The sequence below is a fragment of the Hylobates moloch genome, unplaced genomic scaffold, assembly GCF_009828535.3.
Source record: "Hylobates moloch isolate HMO894 unplaced genomic scaffold, HMol_V3 SCAFFOLD_7, whole genome shotgun sequence".
Classification (NCBI taxonomy): Eukaryota; Metazoa; Chordata; class Mammalia; order Primates; family Hylobatidae; genus Hylobates; species Hylobates moloch.
The window spans coordinates 85,559,126-85,579,011 of NW_026652282.1; the positions used below are offsets into that span (position 1 = coordinate 85,559,126).

General features: G+C 38.5%; 1 protein-coding gene across 2 annotated transcripts; it reads left to right on the forward strand.

Annotated features, from left to right (window-relative positions):
• The first annotated feature begins 357 nt into the window (after nt 1–357).
• Nucleotides 358–2,856, forward strand: TCEAL7 (transcription elongation factor A like 7). 2 transcript variants are annotated; one of them, XM_032757349.2, is made up of 3 exons: nt 358–444; nt 1,116–1,212; nt 1,548–2,855. In XM_032757349.2, the coding sequence occupies exon 3, from the start codon at nt 1,572–1,574 to the stop codon at nt 1,872–1,874; it is 303 nt and encodes a 100-aa protein (XP_032613240.1). In that variant the 5' UTR covers nt 358–444; nt 1,116–1,212; nt 1,548–1,571; the 3' UTR covers nt 1,875–2,855. The 2 variants fall into 2 exon arrangements, with proteins under 2 accessions (XP_032613240.1, XP_032613241.1); XM_032757350.2 differs by lacking the exon at nt 1,116–1,212 and having other exon boundaries at nt 383–444; nt 1,548–2,856.
• Nucleotides 2,857–19,886: the final 17,030 nt, after the last annotated feature.

The following is a 19,886-nucleotide window of genomic DNA, read 5'->3' on the forward strand; positions in this document are numbered from 1 at the left end:
ATGGAGGAGACTGCCACTTTTCTTTTCTTGTAGCTTAGAAAAGGATAAGTAATCCTCCCTCTCAGCACAACCACAAAAAAGTAACAATGGTTAATATAACTTTGGGAAAATGCAGCCCCTCCCTGGTAATCAGAGAGAAGCAAATTCTGACCACAGGGAGAAGGGGCCACTTTTGACCTCTGGAATTAGCAAAGACAAAAATGAGTGACGGGGCCTGGTGTGGTCGGGGGTGGGAGGTTTGTAAGCCGGTCCACTTCTGCAGCGCTGCTAGTGGGAGGGGAAAGTGGGGACCAGAGATGGGGGATGACATAATCCTCACGTGATCAGGAGCTGACGTGAACCGAAGTCCTTATATTCCCGGGCTTCTTTCTCCTCTGGGTACCAGCTCCTTACTGCCCTGCAGACAAGCGTGCCGTGCGTGCTTGTGGCCAAGGGAAGGAAGAGGTAAATTCCTTAAATCCCAGCAGGTTGGAGTGAAGGAACCACTGTACCCCTGAGTCAGTAGTGGGTGAATCTAATGACTGGAATAGGTCCAGGCTTGCTTTCCCAAAACCGCTGCAAAATCGTCAGAGATAATTGTATCTTTTGCAGGGGGGAGCAAGGGGGTAGGTCGAAATCTTTTGAGAGACACCTAGAGATTTAGTGATAGCTTTGAAATAATCGGCTTCTGTCACCCTGGCATGCTTTCTTTTTATCCTTCTCCTCTTCTTTCTCCAATTTTGTTAAGAGAAAATTTTAGGCCTGGGGTATGGGTTGGTGTGTGGAGAAAGGCTGAAATCCCGGGATGGAGACAACAGAAATTTAGAGATCATTTGAAAATAGTTCACCTCACCCAATGCCGGCCTGTGGTAGGGGGGTGGGGCGCGGGACGGGGCGAAGGAGGGAGACGCGGGCCTCGCAAGGCCCAGGCCTGAGGGTGAGGAGTGGGGAGTGGAAACGGAAATCCTGAAGGAAAGGATAGAGACAGGAAGGAGGGGCCAGGAGGTAGAAATCCAGGGGGCGTTGACGGTGATGATGAGAATTCCAGGTTCAAAATAATAACGTCTGTCTTGTCTCTGGAGCTGGTTGATCCACTGATAGCTCCTTCCTCCCCGCCCCTTCCTTTTTGTTTGCAGATCCCAGGGTCTGTGTTCACAGACATCTGGGAGAAAGAGGAAGAGCAGGAAAAAAAAAAGGAAAAAAAGAAAAAGAGCAGGAAACTACCCCGCACAGGTCAGTATGAGAGAGGCACATAGACTGAGATCTCTGAGGATAGGAGTCGGGAAGGGCAAAAGCTAGGCGAAATTTGCGGCTTCGCAGTCCATCTCCTTTTCTGCTCTGCCTCTCCCGCCCATTGGAGAGGCCATTAGCCTTGTCTGCTGGGGAAATGGTGGGTTCCTGAGGTGGGACGGGAGAAAAGGGGGAGATGAGAGGGTGGAGGGAGCTGCCGCAGACTTATGAGGTCTGGACCTGCGGGGCAGGGATGGGAAAGTATCCTGCCTCAGAGAGAAACTGACAATCGTAATTCAAAAGTAACGAAGCAATTTGTCTCTACATTTTCTCCCTAGAGTTAAGCAGGAAACAACAACATCATGCAAAAACCCTGCAAAGAAAACGAAGGAAAGCCAAAGTGCAGCGTGCCAAAGAGGGAGGAAGAACGCCCCTATGGAGAATTTGAACGCCGGCAAACAGAAGGGAATTTTAGACAGAGGCTGCTTCAGTCTCTCGAAGAATTTAAAGAGGACATAGACTATAGGCATTTTAAAGATGAAGAAATGACAAGGGAGGGAGATGAGATGGAAAGGTGTTTGGAAGAGATAAAGGGTCTGAGAAAGAAATTTAGGGCTCTGCATTCTAACCATAGGCATTCTCGGGACCGTCCTTATCCCATTTAATTAATTTCTCTGACAATTCAATTATTTTCTGTTATTAATGTTGCCACTGCTTTCTGTTTGTCTGCATTTTCTTGATAAATATTTACTATCGTTTTACTCCAGTCATTCGATGTTGCTGAGATTTACATATGACTCTTGTCAACATCTCATCTTTTGACCCAATCTTATTCATTTAATAAGAGGTCTCATTCATTTGCATGGAAAAATGCTCATTGTATATTGCAAAGTGAAAATAACGAGTTGCAAAACAGTGTGTACATATATGTGTGTATATATGTACACTTTATTTGTACATTTCTATGTGACATAATGCAGAGGAAAATGTCTGATTTTATTACACACCAAAGGTTAACAGTGAATCTCTGTGTGATCTCTTTTTTTCTTTTTGCCTATCTGCATCTTCTCACTTGCCAAAAAAATGAATACATGTTTATGTGTGTATATTACTTGTGTCACAAAAAACCCTAAAGTAGACACAGTAAAAGAACTTGTCAATCGCCTTTGAAGGCAATGAAACACTTAATAAACTCTCAATAACAGAAGCGTAAAAATGAAATGTAAACCTCCAATTACCTCTGGATCTCTTAGCCAGAGGAATAAACTGGTAATTATTACAGATACACACGTTTAAGACTCAGTATTTTCATAGGGAAAATATTTGCCTCACAGGGCTGCTGTGGGGAGGAAATGATGAAGTAACCAGCTGTGCTCAGTGGGATCTTGTTCCCCACTGTGCATATAGAACCCCAACCCACTATAGAATACACCAATAACTTCAGAGAGGGCCTGGCATGATTCAACTTGTACTCCGGAACAAGTCCAGTAGGCAGAGGTGGGGGCTTCCCTATCAGTCCTCTGTTATTGAGCCCTGTCTCCTCCCCTGGGTCCTGCCACGCCTGCCCAACACTGCTGCCTCTTCTGCCGGGCCCTGTGCTCTCTGCTGGCCCCACTGCTGCCGATGCACTGCAGTCATTCAGGGCCAAAACCCAACCGAGTTCCCTGGAGTTGTCGGTGGGTTGAACTCTGACTCTTGTCATCTAAAGCTTCTCTGTGCTTTATAGTGACATTTAACACAGGTGGGACTTCTCTAGGGTTGCTTGGGCCACAGTGTCTTTCAGAGCCCTTAGCAAAACAGCCCCATCTGTTTTCAATCACAAGACCCTTCCTCTCCGTAGGAGTCAGATGTGATGAGTCCACTTGGGATTTGGACTAGGGTATAAATTTAAGTCAAAGGCATCATGCTGTATTCAGAGTTGCTGCTCTAAGTCTAAGGAATGAGGCTTTGTCCTCTTGTGAGATAATCTCTTCCTGAAGGCTCCTGGCAGGCCTGAGTTACTGTGTTCAGAATAGTCTTGGGAGATGTGTAAATTGCACAATGTGATATAGGAAACAAATCTAAAACCAAATCCCTGCTTTTCATTTTTTCTCCCCAGAAACATGCAAAAATGCTTCATAAGACTAAGATGTGTGTGTGTGTGTGTGTGTATACATGCACATAAATGTCTATGTGCATATACATATATAAATATATATGCGCATATACATATATAAATATATATGTGCATATACATATAAATATATATGTGCTTATACATATATAAATATATATGCTTTGTAGGACATGTATACTAATACATATATATTAAGCTTAATATATATGCTTTGTAAGACTAATATATAAGCATATATAAATATATAGTCTTAATATATATTAGCATATATAATATATAAATGTCTATATTACATATTATATATAAGTATATATCATATATAAATGTCTATATTACATATTATATATAAGTATATATAATATATAAATGCCTATATTACATATTATATATAAGTATATATAAATATTTAGTCTTAATATACATTAGTATATATATTAGTCTTACAAAGCATATATATGTAAATGCATAGAAATGTAAGCATTATTTCTAAACAGGATTTTTTACATTTTGCACCTCAAAGTAAAGACGACATCATATTTTTTCATTATACTTCTATTAATCTATTAATCTTATTAACATACAGTGGGTATTTAATAAATTAACATACAGTGGGTATTTAATAAATGTGTACTTAGTTAGAATTATAGTGCCCAGATTTACTTCTGATTACATTAAGTTGGCAATAACTCCTCTAGAAACTATATTTTTAAAAGGAGCCCAATAAGAAAGAGACTATTCCCCAAATTCAGTCTATAAAATTATTCTAATGTTAAATAGCTGACCCCTCTCAAAAAGTCATCTCCTTACATTATAATCATCTGGAGTGCTTCTAAAATGCAAAATTCTAGCCAGGCATGCTGGTGCACACCTGTAGTCCCAGCTACTGGGGAGGCTGAGGCAGAAGGATCACTTGAGCCCAGGAGTTTGAGGCTGTAGTGTGCAATGATCATGCCTGTGAATAGCCACCGCATTTCAGCCTGGGCAACATAGCAGCACCTCATCTCTTAAAAAAAATGTAAAATTCTAACACATATCTCTCCATATACACACATACACGTGCAAACACACTGAGACAAAATCTCTGTGCATTTGGCCCTGGAATCTCCATTTTGGGATTCGCATGAAATCATGGTCTCCACTACTTCCTGATAAACATCATAGACCTTGTTTCATCTGGGCTGTACAGAGGGAGTCTTCTTATAATCAAAGACCATACTGGTTAATAACTGATAATTAGGGGCTCCTAAAAAGTAAAATGGGGGTATCATACCCTAAAAATTCTGCAGAGGATGTAAGTAGGGTACCCATATAAATAGGGTACCCAAATAAATTTATTTGGAGAATAAACATTATTTAGCTTTACTAGGAGGCAATAAGACAATTCTAAAAAGAAACAATAAAAATGACAAGATACTGCTACCAAATAGGCAAACAAATGTTTACTTATGATAATTTTATTGCAGATGTAGGCATTTTCATACTGAATGAGAGAGTAAATAATGGCATCCATTTTTGTGCTTCTATTCACAATAAGTTGAAATGCTGTCTATTTTTCATATTCTACGACCTAACTTCTACTGCTTTGAATTTGTCCTAAGAAAGTAATCATAGTTATGAGCAAATGTTTAGCTATATGCATATTTGCTTAAGGCTTTTGTGTATTTGCAAAAAAAATTAACCTAAGAATTGAGCGTTATGGAATATTCAATCAGAAGAAAAATGAACATAGATTCCTACTCCCCGCATATACAAAAATGTATCCAAAGTGGATTAAATAAAAAAGTCTGAGAAACAAAAATGAAATAGCACAATAAAAATCAAGAAAATAATTTTTATAATCTCGTGATAGTGATTATCTTCTTAAGCAAAAAGAAACCCGAAGGTTATAAAGGAAAAAATATAAAAGGTACAAGGACAAGAAATAGCCTGAAAAGAAATATTTGTAATACCATGACAGATAATGGGAAAATATCCCTAATATCCCAATAGCTTTTAGAAATGGAAAAGAAAAAGATAAACCAGTAAAATATGTGCAGACTATACAACCTAGCACTTCCATTACATTGAATTACTGTAGAGATATATTTACAGATACGCACAGGAAAGCAAAAATGATGTTTACTGTGGCATTGTTTGTAAGAGCCAAAATATTAAAAACAGACTAAGGTATCAATCGGAAAATAGTCAAACAAACTGTGGTTCATCTATACCAAGAAAAACTACACAATAGTTAAAAAGAATGACATTCGTATATTGAAGCATCTCAAGGAATATTGCTGAATAAAGGCAATAAGACAGTTGATTCTCTATGATAACCTTTAGTGAAAATGCAAAACAGAGATATATAAATTTCTGAATGGATATCCATCAAACTGGTAAGTATTTAATTGTAAAGAAGAGATCCAAACTGGAGGTGTGTTTAAATCAGTATATTAGGATGGACTAGACTATGCTTAGTTAATTTTTTAAAAATGCAAAATCTGTATTTTAAAAACAGTTGATTATTCTTTCATGTCATAATTTCAGTGGGGGTTATTGTCTCTCATGCATGGCTCTGCTCTATTGCTTTTTTGGGTATCTAACCTGCATTTGTCCTGTAGTCTGGTATTCCAGACGGCATACATGGTTTCCAAGGTTACCAGAAGGATAGCAGAAGGATCACCTGGAGTTGTTTATAAGCCTTAGAAGTGTCTTATGTTACATTCTATAGCTGCAACATATGTGCAAGGGAGGCTAGGAAATGTAAAAGAACACATACATTTTGACCAAGCAACCTTACTTTCAGGCATCTAATCTATAAAAAGAAAAGTATGTGTACAAGCATGTTCATTGCAGGAAGCATTGCTTTTAGTGGCAAAACATAGAAATAATTTCATGTTAATTAATGGGGAATTGATTGAATAATTTAAGGCACATTTATACTATAGAAGGTAGATTCATTTGCATATGTATTTATTGACCTCTGCCAAGTCCTACAAGATTTCCAAGCTGAAAAAGGGATATAAGATATGTAAGCCAAAGTCATATGAGAAAATAAAGAACAGTAAGGTAGCTACACAGGAAAATATAAAAGCAAGTAGTACGGCATATATGGTTTATAACTCCTCTTTTTTTCCTATATGATTTAAAAGACAAATGCGTAAAACAATAATTATAAAACTATGTTAATATGCACACTTGGTAAAAATACATTATTTGTAACAATAACAACATAAAGGGGGGATGGAGCTATAAAAAATAGAGTTCTTGTGTTGAAAATAAATTGGTATCGTTATATGAAAGAAAAATGTGCTACGAAGTTAAGATGTTAATTGTGTTCCCCAGGGGAACCAATAAAGAAAAAACTTAAAAATATACAAAAAAGAAATAACAGAATCAAACAAGTACACAAGAAAAAAATTCAATTAACCACAGAAAAGTGCAGTAATGGGGAATTGAACAAAAAAGGTATAGATACATAGAAAACAAATAGCAAAAAGGCAGAAGTAAATCCTTCCCTGTCAATAATTACTTTAAGTGTAAATGAATTAATGTTTTAAAAGTACCCAGGATTTGTTTTAATCAAATATGGTAAGATATACTGACACAAAAATGACTGTCATGAAGAAAGACTTTTTATAATCACAGACACCTAGAAACAGAAAGTATACCATGACACACAGGGCCACATGAGGAGCCACCAGAGTCAGTCATGGGCAGCGCAAGTGAAGAAAAAAAAATGAGGGCAAGAGGCTTTATTGTTTTTTTATTTTTTTTTTTTTTTTTTGTGTGTGTGTGTGTGTGTGTGTGTGTGTGTGTGTGTGTGTGTGTGTGAAGAAACAAGTGTGGCAGGATAGGTAGGTTTGGGATTGGCTAATTTGAACCATTTCAATGGTTCAGGGATAAAAGGCTGTTTCTAGCTGTCTGTTACCTGGCCCTATTGTGATTAGTGCTGATAATTAGTGTCATATTAGTGAGAGCCTGATAAAGGAGATATTTGGTGGTATGGGTTCTGGATTGGTTGGTTTGCAAATGAAAGGGGTGCTCACAGCTGACTTGTTTGCGATAGCTAGGAATTAGCTAACCTTGGGAGGAGCAGTCCCTTTAGGGTCGACAAGCCCCAGATATCACAGTTATCAAATACAGAAACTAGAAAACGTGGTTATTAGAACTAAACTCTCCAATTAGAAGGCAGATAGGCAGAATAGATTTTGAAAAAGCATGATCCAACTCTACACTGTCTAAAGCCGACTCTTTTTAGATTCAAAGACCAAATTGTTTGACAGTGAAAGAATGAGAAAAGATATTCCATGTAAATAATAACTAAAAGAGAGCTGAAGTGGCTATGCTAATACCACACAAAATGGACTTTAAATAAAAATTGTTATAGAAATAAAGAAGAACATTATACATTGATAAAGTGTCAATCCATCAAGAGGATATTATAATTTTAAGCATATATGCGCCTAATAACAGAGCCCCAAATTACGTGAAGCAAAAACTGACAAATTGAAAGGAGAAATGGATGGTTATACAATAATAGCTGGAAATTTCAATATCTTATTCTCTTTTTTATGCTTTTTTTCTTGCTTCAAGTGGGGTTAGATTAATATCCTATTCTCAACAACAGAACAACTAGATAGACATTCAATAAGGAAATAGAGGACTTGAACAACACTATAAACCAACTAGTCCTAACAGGCATATATAAAACGTCCCACCTAATAACAGAAAAATACACATTCTTCTTAAGGGCAGATGGAACATTATCTAGGATATAGACCATACTGAAGCCACACAACAAAATTCAGTAAATTTAAACACAATAAAATCACACAAGGCATTTTCTCCAACCAAAATGGAATGAAACATGAAGTCAATAACAGACAGAAAACTGGAATTCCACATATGTGAATGGCTCAAAGAAGAAATTGTAAGAGTAGAAAATACTCTGAGATGACTTAAAATTGAAACACAACTTATCAAAACTTATAGGATGTAGCAAAGGCAATGCTCAGAGGGAAATTTATAGCTTTAAACAATTATATTTAAAAAGCATAAAGATTCCAAGTCAGCAACCTAACTTTACATCTAAAGGAACTAGAAAAAAAGGGGGAAGCTACATATACAGCTATCAGAAGGAAAGAAACAGTAGAAATTAGAACAAAGATAAATAAAATCAAGGGAGTGACATCAGCAAGATGGCATTATAGAAAGCTCTCCTAACTTGCCAACAAATACACTGTTTCAGCAACAATTCACAAATTTCCTTTGTGATAAATCAGAAGCCAGTTGAAATGCTCCTGCACTCTGAGAGAATGCAAAACCAAACTCACATAAGTTGATAGGGAGATTTGGGACACCCTCTTTTAGATACCCTGCCCCCAGCTCAGTGTCATATAGTCAGAAGGAAACTCCCTAACTTCCAGCTTCACCCAGGGGATAAAAAGGGTTGGTTCACATGTCCAGTACCCCTACTTTACCAAGGGGTTCCCCAGACGACTGGCTCCTGTCTTGCCAGTCTTGGAGCTCTGATTGCTTCAGCATAATCTAGACACCCAGGAAAGAACAGAGGTGGTGGTTTGGGCTGGTGATTCCATTGATTCTCGCCCCTACTAAGCATAAAACTAGCAGATGAAAACTTCCAGCTTTCAGCTTTCCCCTAGGGAGGGAAAGAGGCGACCAGCACATCCAGCACCCCAATTTCTCTGAAGCTGACCAAAGAAATCGCATTGTGTTGCTAGGCCTGGAGCTCTGACAGGTCCAGCACAGTCCAGATGCCCAAAGGAGAATGAAACAGCAGCTTGGACTGAGAGACACCATTGATCCTCCCCCAATCCCATGGCTCAGCACAGAGTGAGAGAACAAAAACTACAGTTGTCTGTTTCCTCATGGGGAGGGAAAGAGTTAGAAGTCTCCAAAATCTCTGGCTGGGCAGATTGATGAAGGTCTTCTCCTTCATGAGATCAGTCTGTGAAGACTGGGAGAGGTGCCTGCTTTATCTAATGCTCAGACACCAATACAGTGAGTCAAAACAATTAGATTTTCCAGCGAAAACATAGTGATAAATCTTCATAACCTTGTATTTTTTAATGAATTCTTAGAAATGATACCAAAACCATGATAAAGCAAAAAATAGATAAGTTGAACTTTATCAGAATTTAAAACTTTAGTGCATCACAGGAAACCATCAAGAAAGTGAATAGCCAACCTGCAGGTTGGAAGAAAACATTTACAAATCATGTATCTGATAAGATAGGTATATTTATATATTTATTTAATTTATAAATTTATATATTCTAGTATCCAGTATACATAAAGAACTTCTACAACTCAACAGCAGAATACAATTTAAATATAAATAATGCAATTTAAAAATTGGCAAAGGATTTTTTTTTCTATTTTTATTTTTTTTAGAGATGGGGTTTCGCCATGTTGCCCAGGCTAGTCTTGAACTCCTTAGCTCAAGTGATCCACCCACCTCGGCCTCCCAAAGTGCTAGAATTATAGGCGTGAGTCATCGCACCTGGCCCCAAAATTGGCAAAGGATTTTAATAGACATGTGCACACACACACACACACACACACACACACACACACACTCACAGGTAACTTTGATGCAATTTCAAGTGGTCCACAAACATCTCCAGTTGAGAACACCTGATCTAGGTTAATCAATGTGGTCAGCAGGTGAGAGGTTCTTAAACACTGACCTAAGCCTGGCTGAGGAGCCCCCAGGGAGATGGACTGGCAGGCAGGAACACTGCAGCAAGGATAGGCACCTCCTAGGGCTCTAGAGATGTGGAATTCAGGGGTGAAAGGCTCAGCAGACTGTGCTCCGCAAGTCAGGTGGGATAAAGTAGACAGGGTCCAAGACAGCTTCCACTTGAGCACCGTAAATAAGGGCAGAGAACAAGTGTGCCTAGGGTTTGTGTGTTGGCTGTGGGGAGGTGGGGCAGAGAGTGCAGAGGACCTTCCCTGGTAATTAAAGAAAAGGTAAACACTGGTCACAGAGTGGCGATACCACTTGTGGCCCCTTGGATTGAAAGATGGTTAAAAGGCCCAGTGAACTAGGGTAGGTTATATGTGAGGGGATAGCATGATACATGTTCCAGGCCAGGTGCATTCATTTTATTTTAAAAACCTGAAAACTTTTATTATGTATGTAGCCAAACACATTTTGTACTTAGTACAAACTTGGACAATTAAGGTAATGTCATGTCTTTACTGAAACAAATGATTTTCTTTAGAAAACATGTATTTTTTTCTTACCTTGAATGCTTTCTTTCACTAAATAAAAAAAAAGCTTTATTAATTTTTTTATTATCAGAATAAGAGAAGCTGGCAAGAAAATACTAAAGCAAAAAACCTTACTTCAATTGCACTCATCCCATCTCTACATCCTGCTCTGTATTAATTTCATGCATGTTCAAAGCACAGATGAAATGAATATCAGTGACTACTGAAAAAAGAAGTGGACTTAGGAGGTAGATGCTTTGGAAGCATAAGCAACAAAAAGAAAATTTGTCAGAGAAGATGTGTGAATGGCTGCTAACCCAAAGAAAAACTGTAGCCTCTCTTTGGTAACCAAAGAAAGAGAAATGAATGCCCTGGGGTGAAGGTGCCACTTCTTACCTCTCAGACTGCCAAAGGTAAAAATGTGTAATATGATGGGGAAGAATGAAATGAGAAGGTAGAGATGGTGTGAGTAGAAATTGGTGTCTAGAGACCACATAGCCTGATATGGTTTGGCTGTGTCCTCACCCAAATCTCATCTTGAATTCCCACGTGTTAGTTTCTCCTACTCTGAGTTTATTGAACTTCTAGAAATATTCACATCTTTCAGTTGTAGTACATTTTTTATTTATTGTACTTTTCTTCTGAAGAATTTTTGCATGGTTTGTTTTTATAATTTCTCTTTCTAATTTTGTTCACAGATTGTTTTCCTGATTTTCTTTATTCTTTGACCATATTTAGCTTTTGAGCATATTTAGAACACTTGCTTTAAAGTATTTTGTGGTAAGGCTCATATCTGGGACATTTCTGTCAGTTTATTTTCTTTCTTTGAGTGAGCTATACTTTTCTTTTTTATATGCATTGTAATTTTTTGTTGAAAAGTGACCATTTGAATAATATAATGTTTTAATTCTGGAAATTAGATTATCTTTCTTCCTCCAAGGTTGTGTGCGTGTGTGTGTGTTTGATTTTTGAAGGCTGTAGTTGTTTATTTAGTGACTTTTCTAAATTATTTTTGCAAACACTGTATTCCTTATTGTTTACCATGACTGAAGTCTCTGTTCCTTTAGCTTGTCTTCAGCCAGTGTTTTGACATATATTTCCTTGAATGCCAGGAGGTGAAAAAACAAAACCAAAAATGAACTAACTAACAAAAAATTAGAACACTTCTCCTAGTCTTTGGACATTAACTCTGTACTCTCCAAAACTTATTTACAGATAAACTTAGATCAGTGGTATTTTTTCAGCCTTTCTTCTTTTCTAATGTATGCATTTGAGGGCATAGAATTTTTTTACTAAGCAACAGATATAGCTATATTCCCACAAATTTTCATGTGTTGCATTCTCATTTTCATTCCTTTAAAGAGAATGGCACATTTGATTGTCATTTCTTCTTTTATTTACAAATCATTAAGAAGTGTATTGTTTAATTTCCAAACACTTTGAGATTTGTTTGTTATCTATTTGTTATTAATTCTTAGCTTTATTTGTCTGTCATCAGAGAACATATTCTGAATTGTTTCAGTACTTTGAAATGTGTTGAGACTTGGTTAATGGCCTAGTATAAGGTCAATTTTAGTAAACACTACATTTGCTCCTGAAAAACATTTATATTCAGCACTTGTAGGTTATGTTCTATGTAACATAATGTCACATTTGTTACTCTTATTGCTTAAATCTTCAATACTTCAACTGATAATTTTTATGATTCTATCAGTTATTTAAGGAGGTATGTTTACATGTCCCACAAAGACTTTACATTTCTCTATTTCTCCGTTTATTTCTAATAGCTTTTGTCTTGTATTTTTGAAGTAATGTTAGTAGAAACATACTGGTTCAGAATTTTCATATCTTTCTGTTAGATTAAATATTTCATTACTATCAAATATATCTCTTTTTCTCTAGAAATATTTCTTGTCTTTAAGTCTACATTGTTGATTTTTTTCATAGCTACACCAGCTTTCCTTTGATTACTGCATGCATGTATTTATTTTGACTTTCAGCAATTCTCTGTTCTTACATCTAAGTGTGCCTCTTATAAACAGCATATAATTTATAATTTTACCCAATCTTATTTGGAGTGTTCAATTCATTTACATTAATTCTAATTATTGGTATATTTGTGTTTATGTCTCTCATCTTACTATTTGTTTTCTATTTGACTCTCCTGTTTTACATTTCTATTGATTAAATTAGGCCATAAAATCTTAACAGAGTAAAACTATGGACTTCCTAAACTTGTGTTCAAAATTGTGTGCCCATCGGATGTGGTGGATCATACCTATAATCCCAGCACTTTGGGAAGCTGAGGCAGGAGGATTGCTTGAGCCCAGGAGTTCAAGACCAGCCTGAGCAACATGGTGAGACCCGGTCTCTCCAAAAACAGAAAAAAAATTAGCCGGGCATGACGGTGCAGGCCTGTAGTCCCAGCTACTCAGAAGGCTGAGGTGGGAGGATCTCTTGAGCCTGGGAGGTAGAGACTGCAGTGAGCCATGATTGTGCCATTGCACTCCAGCCTGGGTGACAGAGTGAGACCCTCTCTCAAAAAAAAAAATGTGTGCCCATATACGTATGTGGGTGAGTATACTCATTTGTTCAAGGACGGATATATACATTTGTTCAAGGTGTATGCATGTGCTGAGGAGCGAGCCCATGGCTCTCATTGGTTTCTAAAAGGAGTTTATAACATTTTTTAACTGCTAGAAAAGAACAGAGTTTGGATTTGGTTTTAATGCCTGGACTCTTAGCAGCTGAGCTATATTCCTGCCCTAAATGTTGAAAGTCCCATTTCTTATCAGTCTCTATGTTCTCCTTGGCTGACCTCATCCATTTCTGTAGTTGTCGCTACAGTCCTAGGGATAATGACATTCAATTTTACACCTCTAGCCCATACCCCTTCCTGGCCCTACAGACTTTTATCCATTTCTCCAGTGGAACTCTCTTCCCGGATGTTCTAAGAGTATGTCAGTCTCAACAGGTCCAAAACTAGTTGCACTATTAATCAAGATTAACACTATTTCTCTGCCTCAGACTTCCTGATTGGTGATGCACAAACTGCAGTGCTGTTTCTGGTCACAAGGTGGCCCTTGACTTTTTAAGTTTATCCCAGTTGTGTTAAAAGAGAAAAATCCACTATTATATCGTAAACAAGTTAGGAGATATTCTTTACTGTACAATACCTATTTATTTTTGAAAATGTTTATGGGTCAAAAATCTTGAAGGAATCTATTGGCACATTCCTCCCTCATGAATTATGCATTCATGCAGTAAGTATCTATCTTCTGTTTCCACTGCTGAGAAGTGTCTTAATTTTATACTGGATAGCTTTTCTCTGTGTCCTAGCTTCATAGTTTTGATCATATCTAGCTTCATAGTTTCAAACCATATCTTCATAGTTTCAACTCCTCCTTAATTTCATCTTTCTCATAACCTGGATTTATTGTGATGACCTCTCAAGTCCTTATGCTAGAGAATTTGCCTTTGCTTTTCTTTTTCAGTTCCCAGCATCAATCACCCGATTATCTCCATTATGCCCAGTTGTATCCAATGTGAAGGAAAACATCACTCCCCTTAGAAAAAATAATGGGATTCGGATTGGGATTTGACACTGCTAAAATTTTAAAAATATATATAATTAAAAAATCATATTTAGGAAAATAAGTGGCTGTCTCCATCTGTTCTAGTCATGGTTTTAATGTATTTATTATTTACTTTATTGAGAGACAGAGCACTAATTCTGGAGCCAAACAGTTTTGCTTATATCCTGGTTTTAAAACCTATTAGCTGAACAACTTCAGGTAAACTCTGCATCCCTTAGTTTCCTCCTACGTAAAGTGGAGTCATTGATAGTATAGCCCTCACTGGTTTCTTTTGAGGAATTAACTGATTAATACCTGTAAATGACTTAGAACACTGTCTGGAACGTGGCTCACACTAAAAGTATGTTATGAGTATTGTTATTATTACCATTATATCCTGCATATTTCAAATTAACATGAATACAGAGGTATTCAGAATTTTTAATGGCAATGTGATTGAAACTGTACAAAAACTTTAAAAATAAAAAAACTGACTTTGAAGAAAAAAAGAACAGAAAAATCACCCTTAATCAAATACTCATTCTGATATGGTGACATATGTTATACTTTTTCTATTGAATATGCACACATGCATTTATACACCTTACTTTCTTAATTATTAAATTACAGCATCTATAACATACATCATGGATTCAGGAACACTTTTTTGAGAAAAAGTAAACCATCACATAATATCTTCACATCTATTGTATGATGTATCCCAATATGAGAAATATTTAAAGATTTTTAAAATAGATCCCATATTAGTCTGTTCTCATATTGCTATAAATAAATACCTGACACTGGGTAATTTATAAATAAAGAGGTTTAATTGGCTCACAGTTCTTCAGGCTGTACAGGAAGCATAGCAGCTTTCTGCTTCTGGGGAGGCCTCAGGAAACTGTATTACAATCATGGCGAAGGCAAAGGGGGAGTGAGACATCTCACATTGCCAGAGCAGAAGGAAGAGGGGAAGGTGCCACACACTTTTAAACAATCAGATCTCGTGAGAACTCACTATCAGGATGACAACACCAAGGGATATGGTACTAAACTATTCATGAGAAACTGACCCCATGATCCAATTGCTTCCCTCCAGGCCCCTCCTCCAACACTGGGGATTACAGTTCGACATGAGATTTGGTGGGGACACAGATCCAAACCATATCGGATCCTAACATAAAATAGGATAATTTAGATCTTGTGATATATGTATTGCTAGGCTCTTAGGCATTTTGGCATATTTCCTTGCAATCTTTTTCTATGCATATTTGTACTCAATATTATTGTGCTTCCTCTGTACTACCAGTGGTTCTCCAGTGTTAGTGTGCGTTAGAATCTTTCAGGGGAGCATGATAATTATTTTGGCACCCAGTTAGAAGTTGAGTCATGGAGCCGGGCGCGGTGGCTCACGCTTGTAATCCCAGCACTTTGGGAGGCTGAGGCGGGCGGATCACGAGGTCAGGAGATCGAGACCACGGTGAAACCCCGTCTCTACTAAAAATACAAAAAATTAGCCGGGCGTGGTGGCGGGCGCCTGTAGTCCCAGCTACTCGGAGAGGCTGAGGCAGGAGAATGGCGTGAACCCGGGAGGCGGAGCTTGCAGTGAGCCGAGAAAAAAAAAAAAAAAAAAAAAAAAAAAAAAAAAAAAAAAGAAGTTGAGTCATGGAACTTTCGGGGGATGCCAAAGTCTGTCCTGTTAGCAAGAAAGATGACAGGGATTCTGAAACAGGTAGTCTGTGTGGCATTCTTTTAAAATCATGCTAAATTATATTTATCTTTTAATCTGGCATGTCATCCTTCCCCTAATAGGCTCCTTAGAAATACAAGTCTTGCCAGGCAGGGTGGCTCACGCCTGTAATCCCAGCACTTTGGAAGACCCAGGCGGGCAGATCACGAGGTCAGGAGTTTGAGACCAGCCTGACCAACATGGTGAAACCCCATCTCTACTAAAAATACAAAAAGTAGCTGGGTGTGATGGCACATGCCTGTAATCCCAGCTACTCAGGAGGCTGAGGCAGGAGAATCGCTTGAACCCAGGAGGCAAAGGTTGCACTGAGCCAAGATCGCACCACTGCACTCCAGCTTGGGCGACAGAGCAAGACTCTACCTCAAAAAATATATACAATAAATAAATAAAAATTAAAAATAAATAAATAAAAGAAGTACAAGTCTTTGCCTCTAGGGAAATGAAGAGACTTATTTCCTCTTCCTTAGTCAAGAGTAGATCTTGGCAAAGGACTTGAGAGTCCCCACAGAGTAATATTGCCCATATTTAACATGTATTAAACATCCACAATATGTTAGAACTATAATAGATACTAGGAGTGTACAGGTGATAAAGACTATACTTGCTATGAGAAAGACACAGTCTCGTAGAAGAGTAATTTCTAATATTTTTAATGAATTTTTTATCTTACCAATTATTTTAAATGCTTTTATGTAAGGAGGAGATCAGTCTTGGGATGTTACTCAGTTTTGATCTAAGGTGAATATTTCTGTAATTTATATGCTTTGGGGTACGTCTGTTGCCCTAGTGGCTAGATATGCCCAGAATTTTTTGTATGAAAAGCTATGAATATCCTGAGAGAGAAGTCACCTCTTGCAAGAGCATGGTAGCCATAAAAAGCCAATGTTGCCTCACTACTTTTGGAAATTGCCACTACTAGCATAGGTGGCAACTTCCAAAAGTAGTGAATATATAAACAACATCTTTTTATTATAATTAAGGTACTAGGTAGCTAACTTCAGCTGTTCAAGTCTTCATTTTATTTTATCCATCATTTACTTTATTAATGAAGTCTCATATGCTTGTATTGATTCAGCATCCTCCAACCAAATGGAATCATGTTTGAGTCCTCTGGAGAGCAGAGGACCTAAAAGTAAAATAAGAAAGACCCATTTTATGAAGAACGTTGTTAAGATATCAATTACTGAGCCACATTTGTGTGGTACTCATCTTCATAAGGGTAACTATAATCCCAGAGAAATCACTGGGGCTTTGAAATCTTGAGGACTTCAACACACCAACAGCTGTCAGCAGAATGAAAAAGACGAAGGAGAAATAGCAGTAATGTCCAGAAGACATGAAAGTATCCAGAAAAGGGTGACACCCACGTCTTGACTGCCTGAACTTGTTCCTGGGCATGTGTTAGACATGCCTCAGCTTTCCTTGAGCGTTTTCAGGGGTCTGGGGTTCTGAAAGGGTAGGATATAGGGTAGGATCTGAACCAACATAACCCACACATTCAGTTCCTCACCTGATCCACTCAGCAGTCCATGGGGGGCAAATGGTATTCCTTTTTCACAGATGGTAAGGGTGACCCATTAAAGTAATATCATGGTAATATATACTTGGGTTATGTTGCTGAATAAGAAATTCTAAAAATTAACTTGAAATTAATTTTTTGTTCTTCTAACAAGTTTTTATTGAAAGGTAACAGTTTTTAAAGCTGATTGGCACGTTGGTTACTTAGGGATACAAGTAATACATACTAATTTTGGAAAAATACAGTTACTAAGAAGAAAAAGTAAAACCATTTGTAATTCTGCAATATAACAGCTTCATTTTAGTATATATATACATTCAGACTCTTAATATGCGTAATACATAACTATACTTGACTTAAAATGAAGCAACAATAATTTTGCACACTGCATTATAGCTTGTTTTTTCACTTTAAAATACATACTGAGAATATTTCTATTCAAATATATTAAACACTTCTGCTGACAAAGGATTTGTTGATTTGATCAGAATGTAATATTCAAGTAGAAGCTGGCAATACTAAAAGTTTTGAAGCAACTGAATCAACAAAAGTACACCAAAAAAGGCAAAAACAAAAACAAAAAACCCAGAAAGCAGAGTTGAGAAGTATTAACCTCAGAGAAAACTTCTATTTTCAACGTACAAGGCATCATAATGGTGATAATGAATGAGGTGGTCCCCATTAAGGCCATGGACTATACCTTAACTTCAATCCCCTGAGTTTTTGCCTTAACTCTCTCATCTCCTCCATGAACCATTCCATATCATCTTTATCTGCATTTATCATGTCAGTGTTATTGATAAGACTACACCTCCCCTAAAATCCTGGACACTGTCTTATTATTTCCTTCAGACTCCTGGCCTTCACCCCCTCACAAAGGGCGAACTTCCTCTCCATTTTGCACAGGGGCCTGCTCCCCTCCTTCTGTTTCCTTTTTCATTTTTCCTGGAGGACGTTTTCCGTGTTGAGATTTCTCTCCAGCTTATTCTACTTGGCACTCCATCACTCCCAGGAGATAAAAGGCGAGCGAAAAGGCAGTGCTTGGTGGACATATCAGCACCGAAGACAGTGGCCCTACTACGCATCTTTCAAAATTCAGAGCCCTGGATATCGACGGTTTTTAAATTTTTATTTTTCCCACCAGAGAGGACTTATGCGCTCTCCAGGAGGCCTCCTGCTGGAGCACCTCCCTCCCGCTATCTCTTCTCTCCTCCCTCCTTCAAAGCCTAGCATTTCTCTTGTAGATCCTTCCCTAGGCCTATGCAAACACCAAAAGGGAGGACCTGGAGTGGGGCCACTAACTGGGCTCTGTCTCCGCCCGTACACACACTTCGCCCCCACCACTGTCCCTAGCATCGACCTGAACCTATCCTTGCAAGTTTTCTCCTCCCGATTTTCGCCTTGAGGTGCACCGCAGCGACACTTAGCCCGCAGACCTGCAGATGGCCAGGGTGGGGCAAGTGGAGGCTGCTGCCGCCGAGCGCTCGCGCAGACCCGCTACCACCAGGCCCCTTCCCCGTCCAGCGTCTTCCAGCCCCATATTTCCCAACTTTGCCCCTTTTTATCCATCCTTTCTCCGAAGCCATACTCAGCCCCTGGCCTACTTGCTATTTAAACATCTAGGATGGTGGAAGGCGATAATGGGGACTGTTTAAAATAGAACTTTCACCTTCCGTGTGTCTGTTTCCTTCTCCTGTGATTCATTTCCACACCTCTATTAACAAAATATTTTGCACCAAAATAGGTGTAGGACGCAGGGAGTGGGGCTCGTATCCCCACCCCCTGTGGGGAAGGCTATATGGGTATAGCACATACCCATATACCTGTATGCATATTCCGCTTGCCCCAAGGACCACCCAAAATGGACCTTGGGTAAGGAAGGAGTATCAAAAACGCAGTCGGGACCCACTTGAGGACTCTGCCCTCAACAGTCATCTATCACAGCCCCGGGGTTCCCTCAGAGTTCATGCCAGAACACAAACCTACAGCGTCTGGAACGGTTGTTTTCCTTATACCTTGACCAGAATTTTCTTCTTATCCATAATAGGAATAATTAACCAGAAGATACAAAAGGCAGGACAAAAAGGACTTGAGTAGACTCCCGTTATGTGACAGCAACGTCACAGGTGAGTTGAGACTACCAATTTTCCCTCCCACTCACAAGCAGAACAGCAGGAACCAGCATCCCTCCACTCTTCCTTTACCCTGGGCCTGGGATGTCTCTTTTTCCACCTTGGCATTTCAATTGACCAGGCATAGTATTTGGTTTCTCTAATCATCAGGAAGAGGCAGCGTTTTTCTTGGGGTTATTGTCAATTTACAATTATTATGGACTTATCTCTTTCCCCTGTTCTAATCTTCCCTAAAACGGCTCCTTCACCCCACCTTCTCTCCCAGTAGTCATTATTTTTCCTTTGAGCCTCTTACCTGCACATAAATGGCCAAGAAGCTGGGTATAAAGAAAGGAGGCTGGGAGCGGAAGTGGAACATTTTCTTCTG

Bases quoted from the DNA above. Each gene is read 5' to 3' on its own strand.
- TCEAL7 (XM_032757349.2), top strand. From the start codon at position 1,572: ATGCAAAAACCCTGCAAAGAAAACGAAGGAAAGCCAAAGTGCAGCGTG.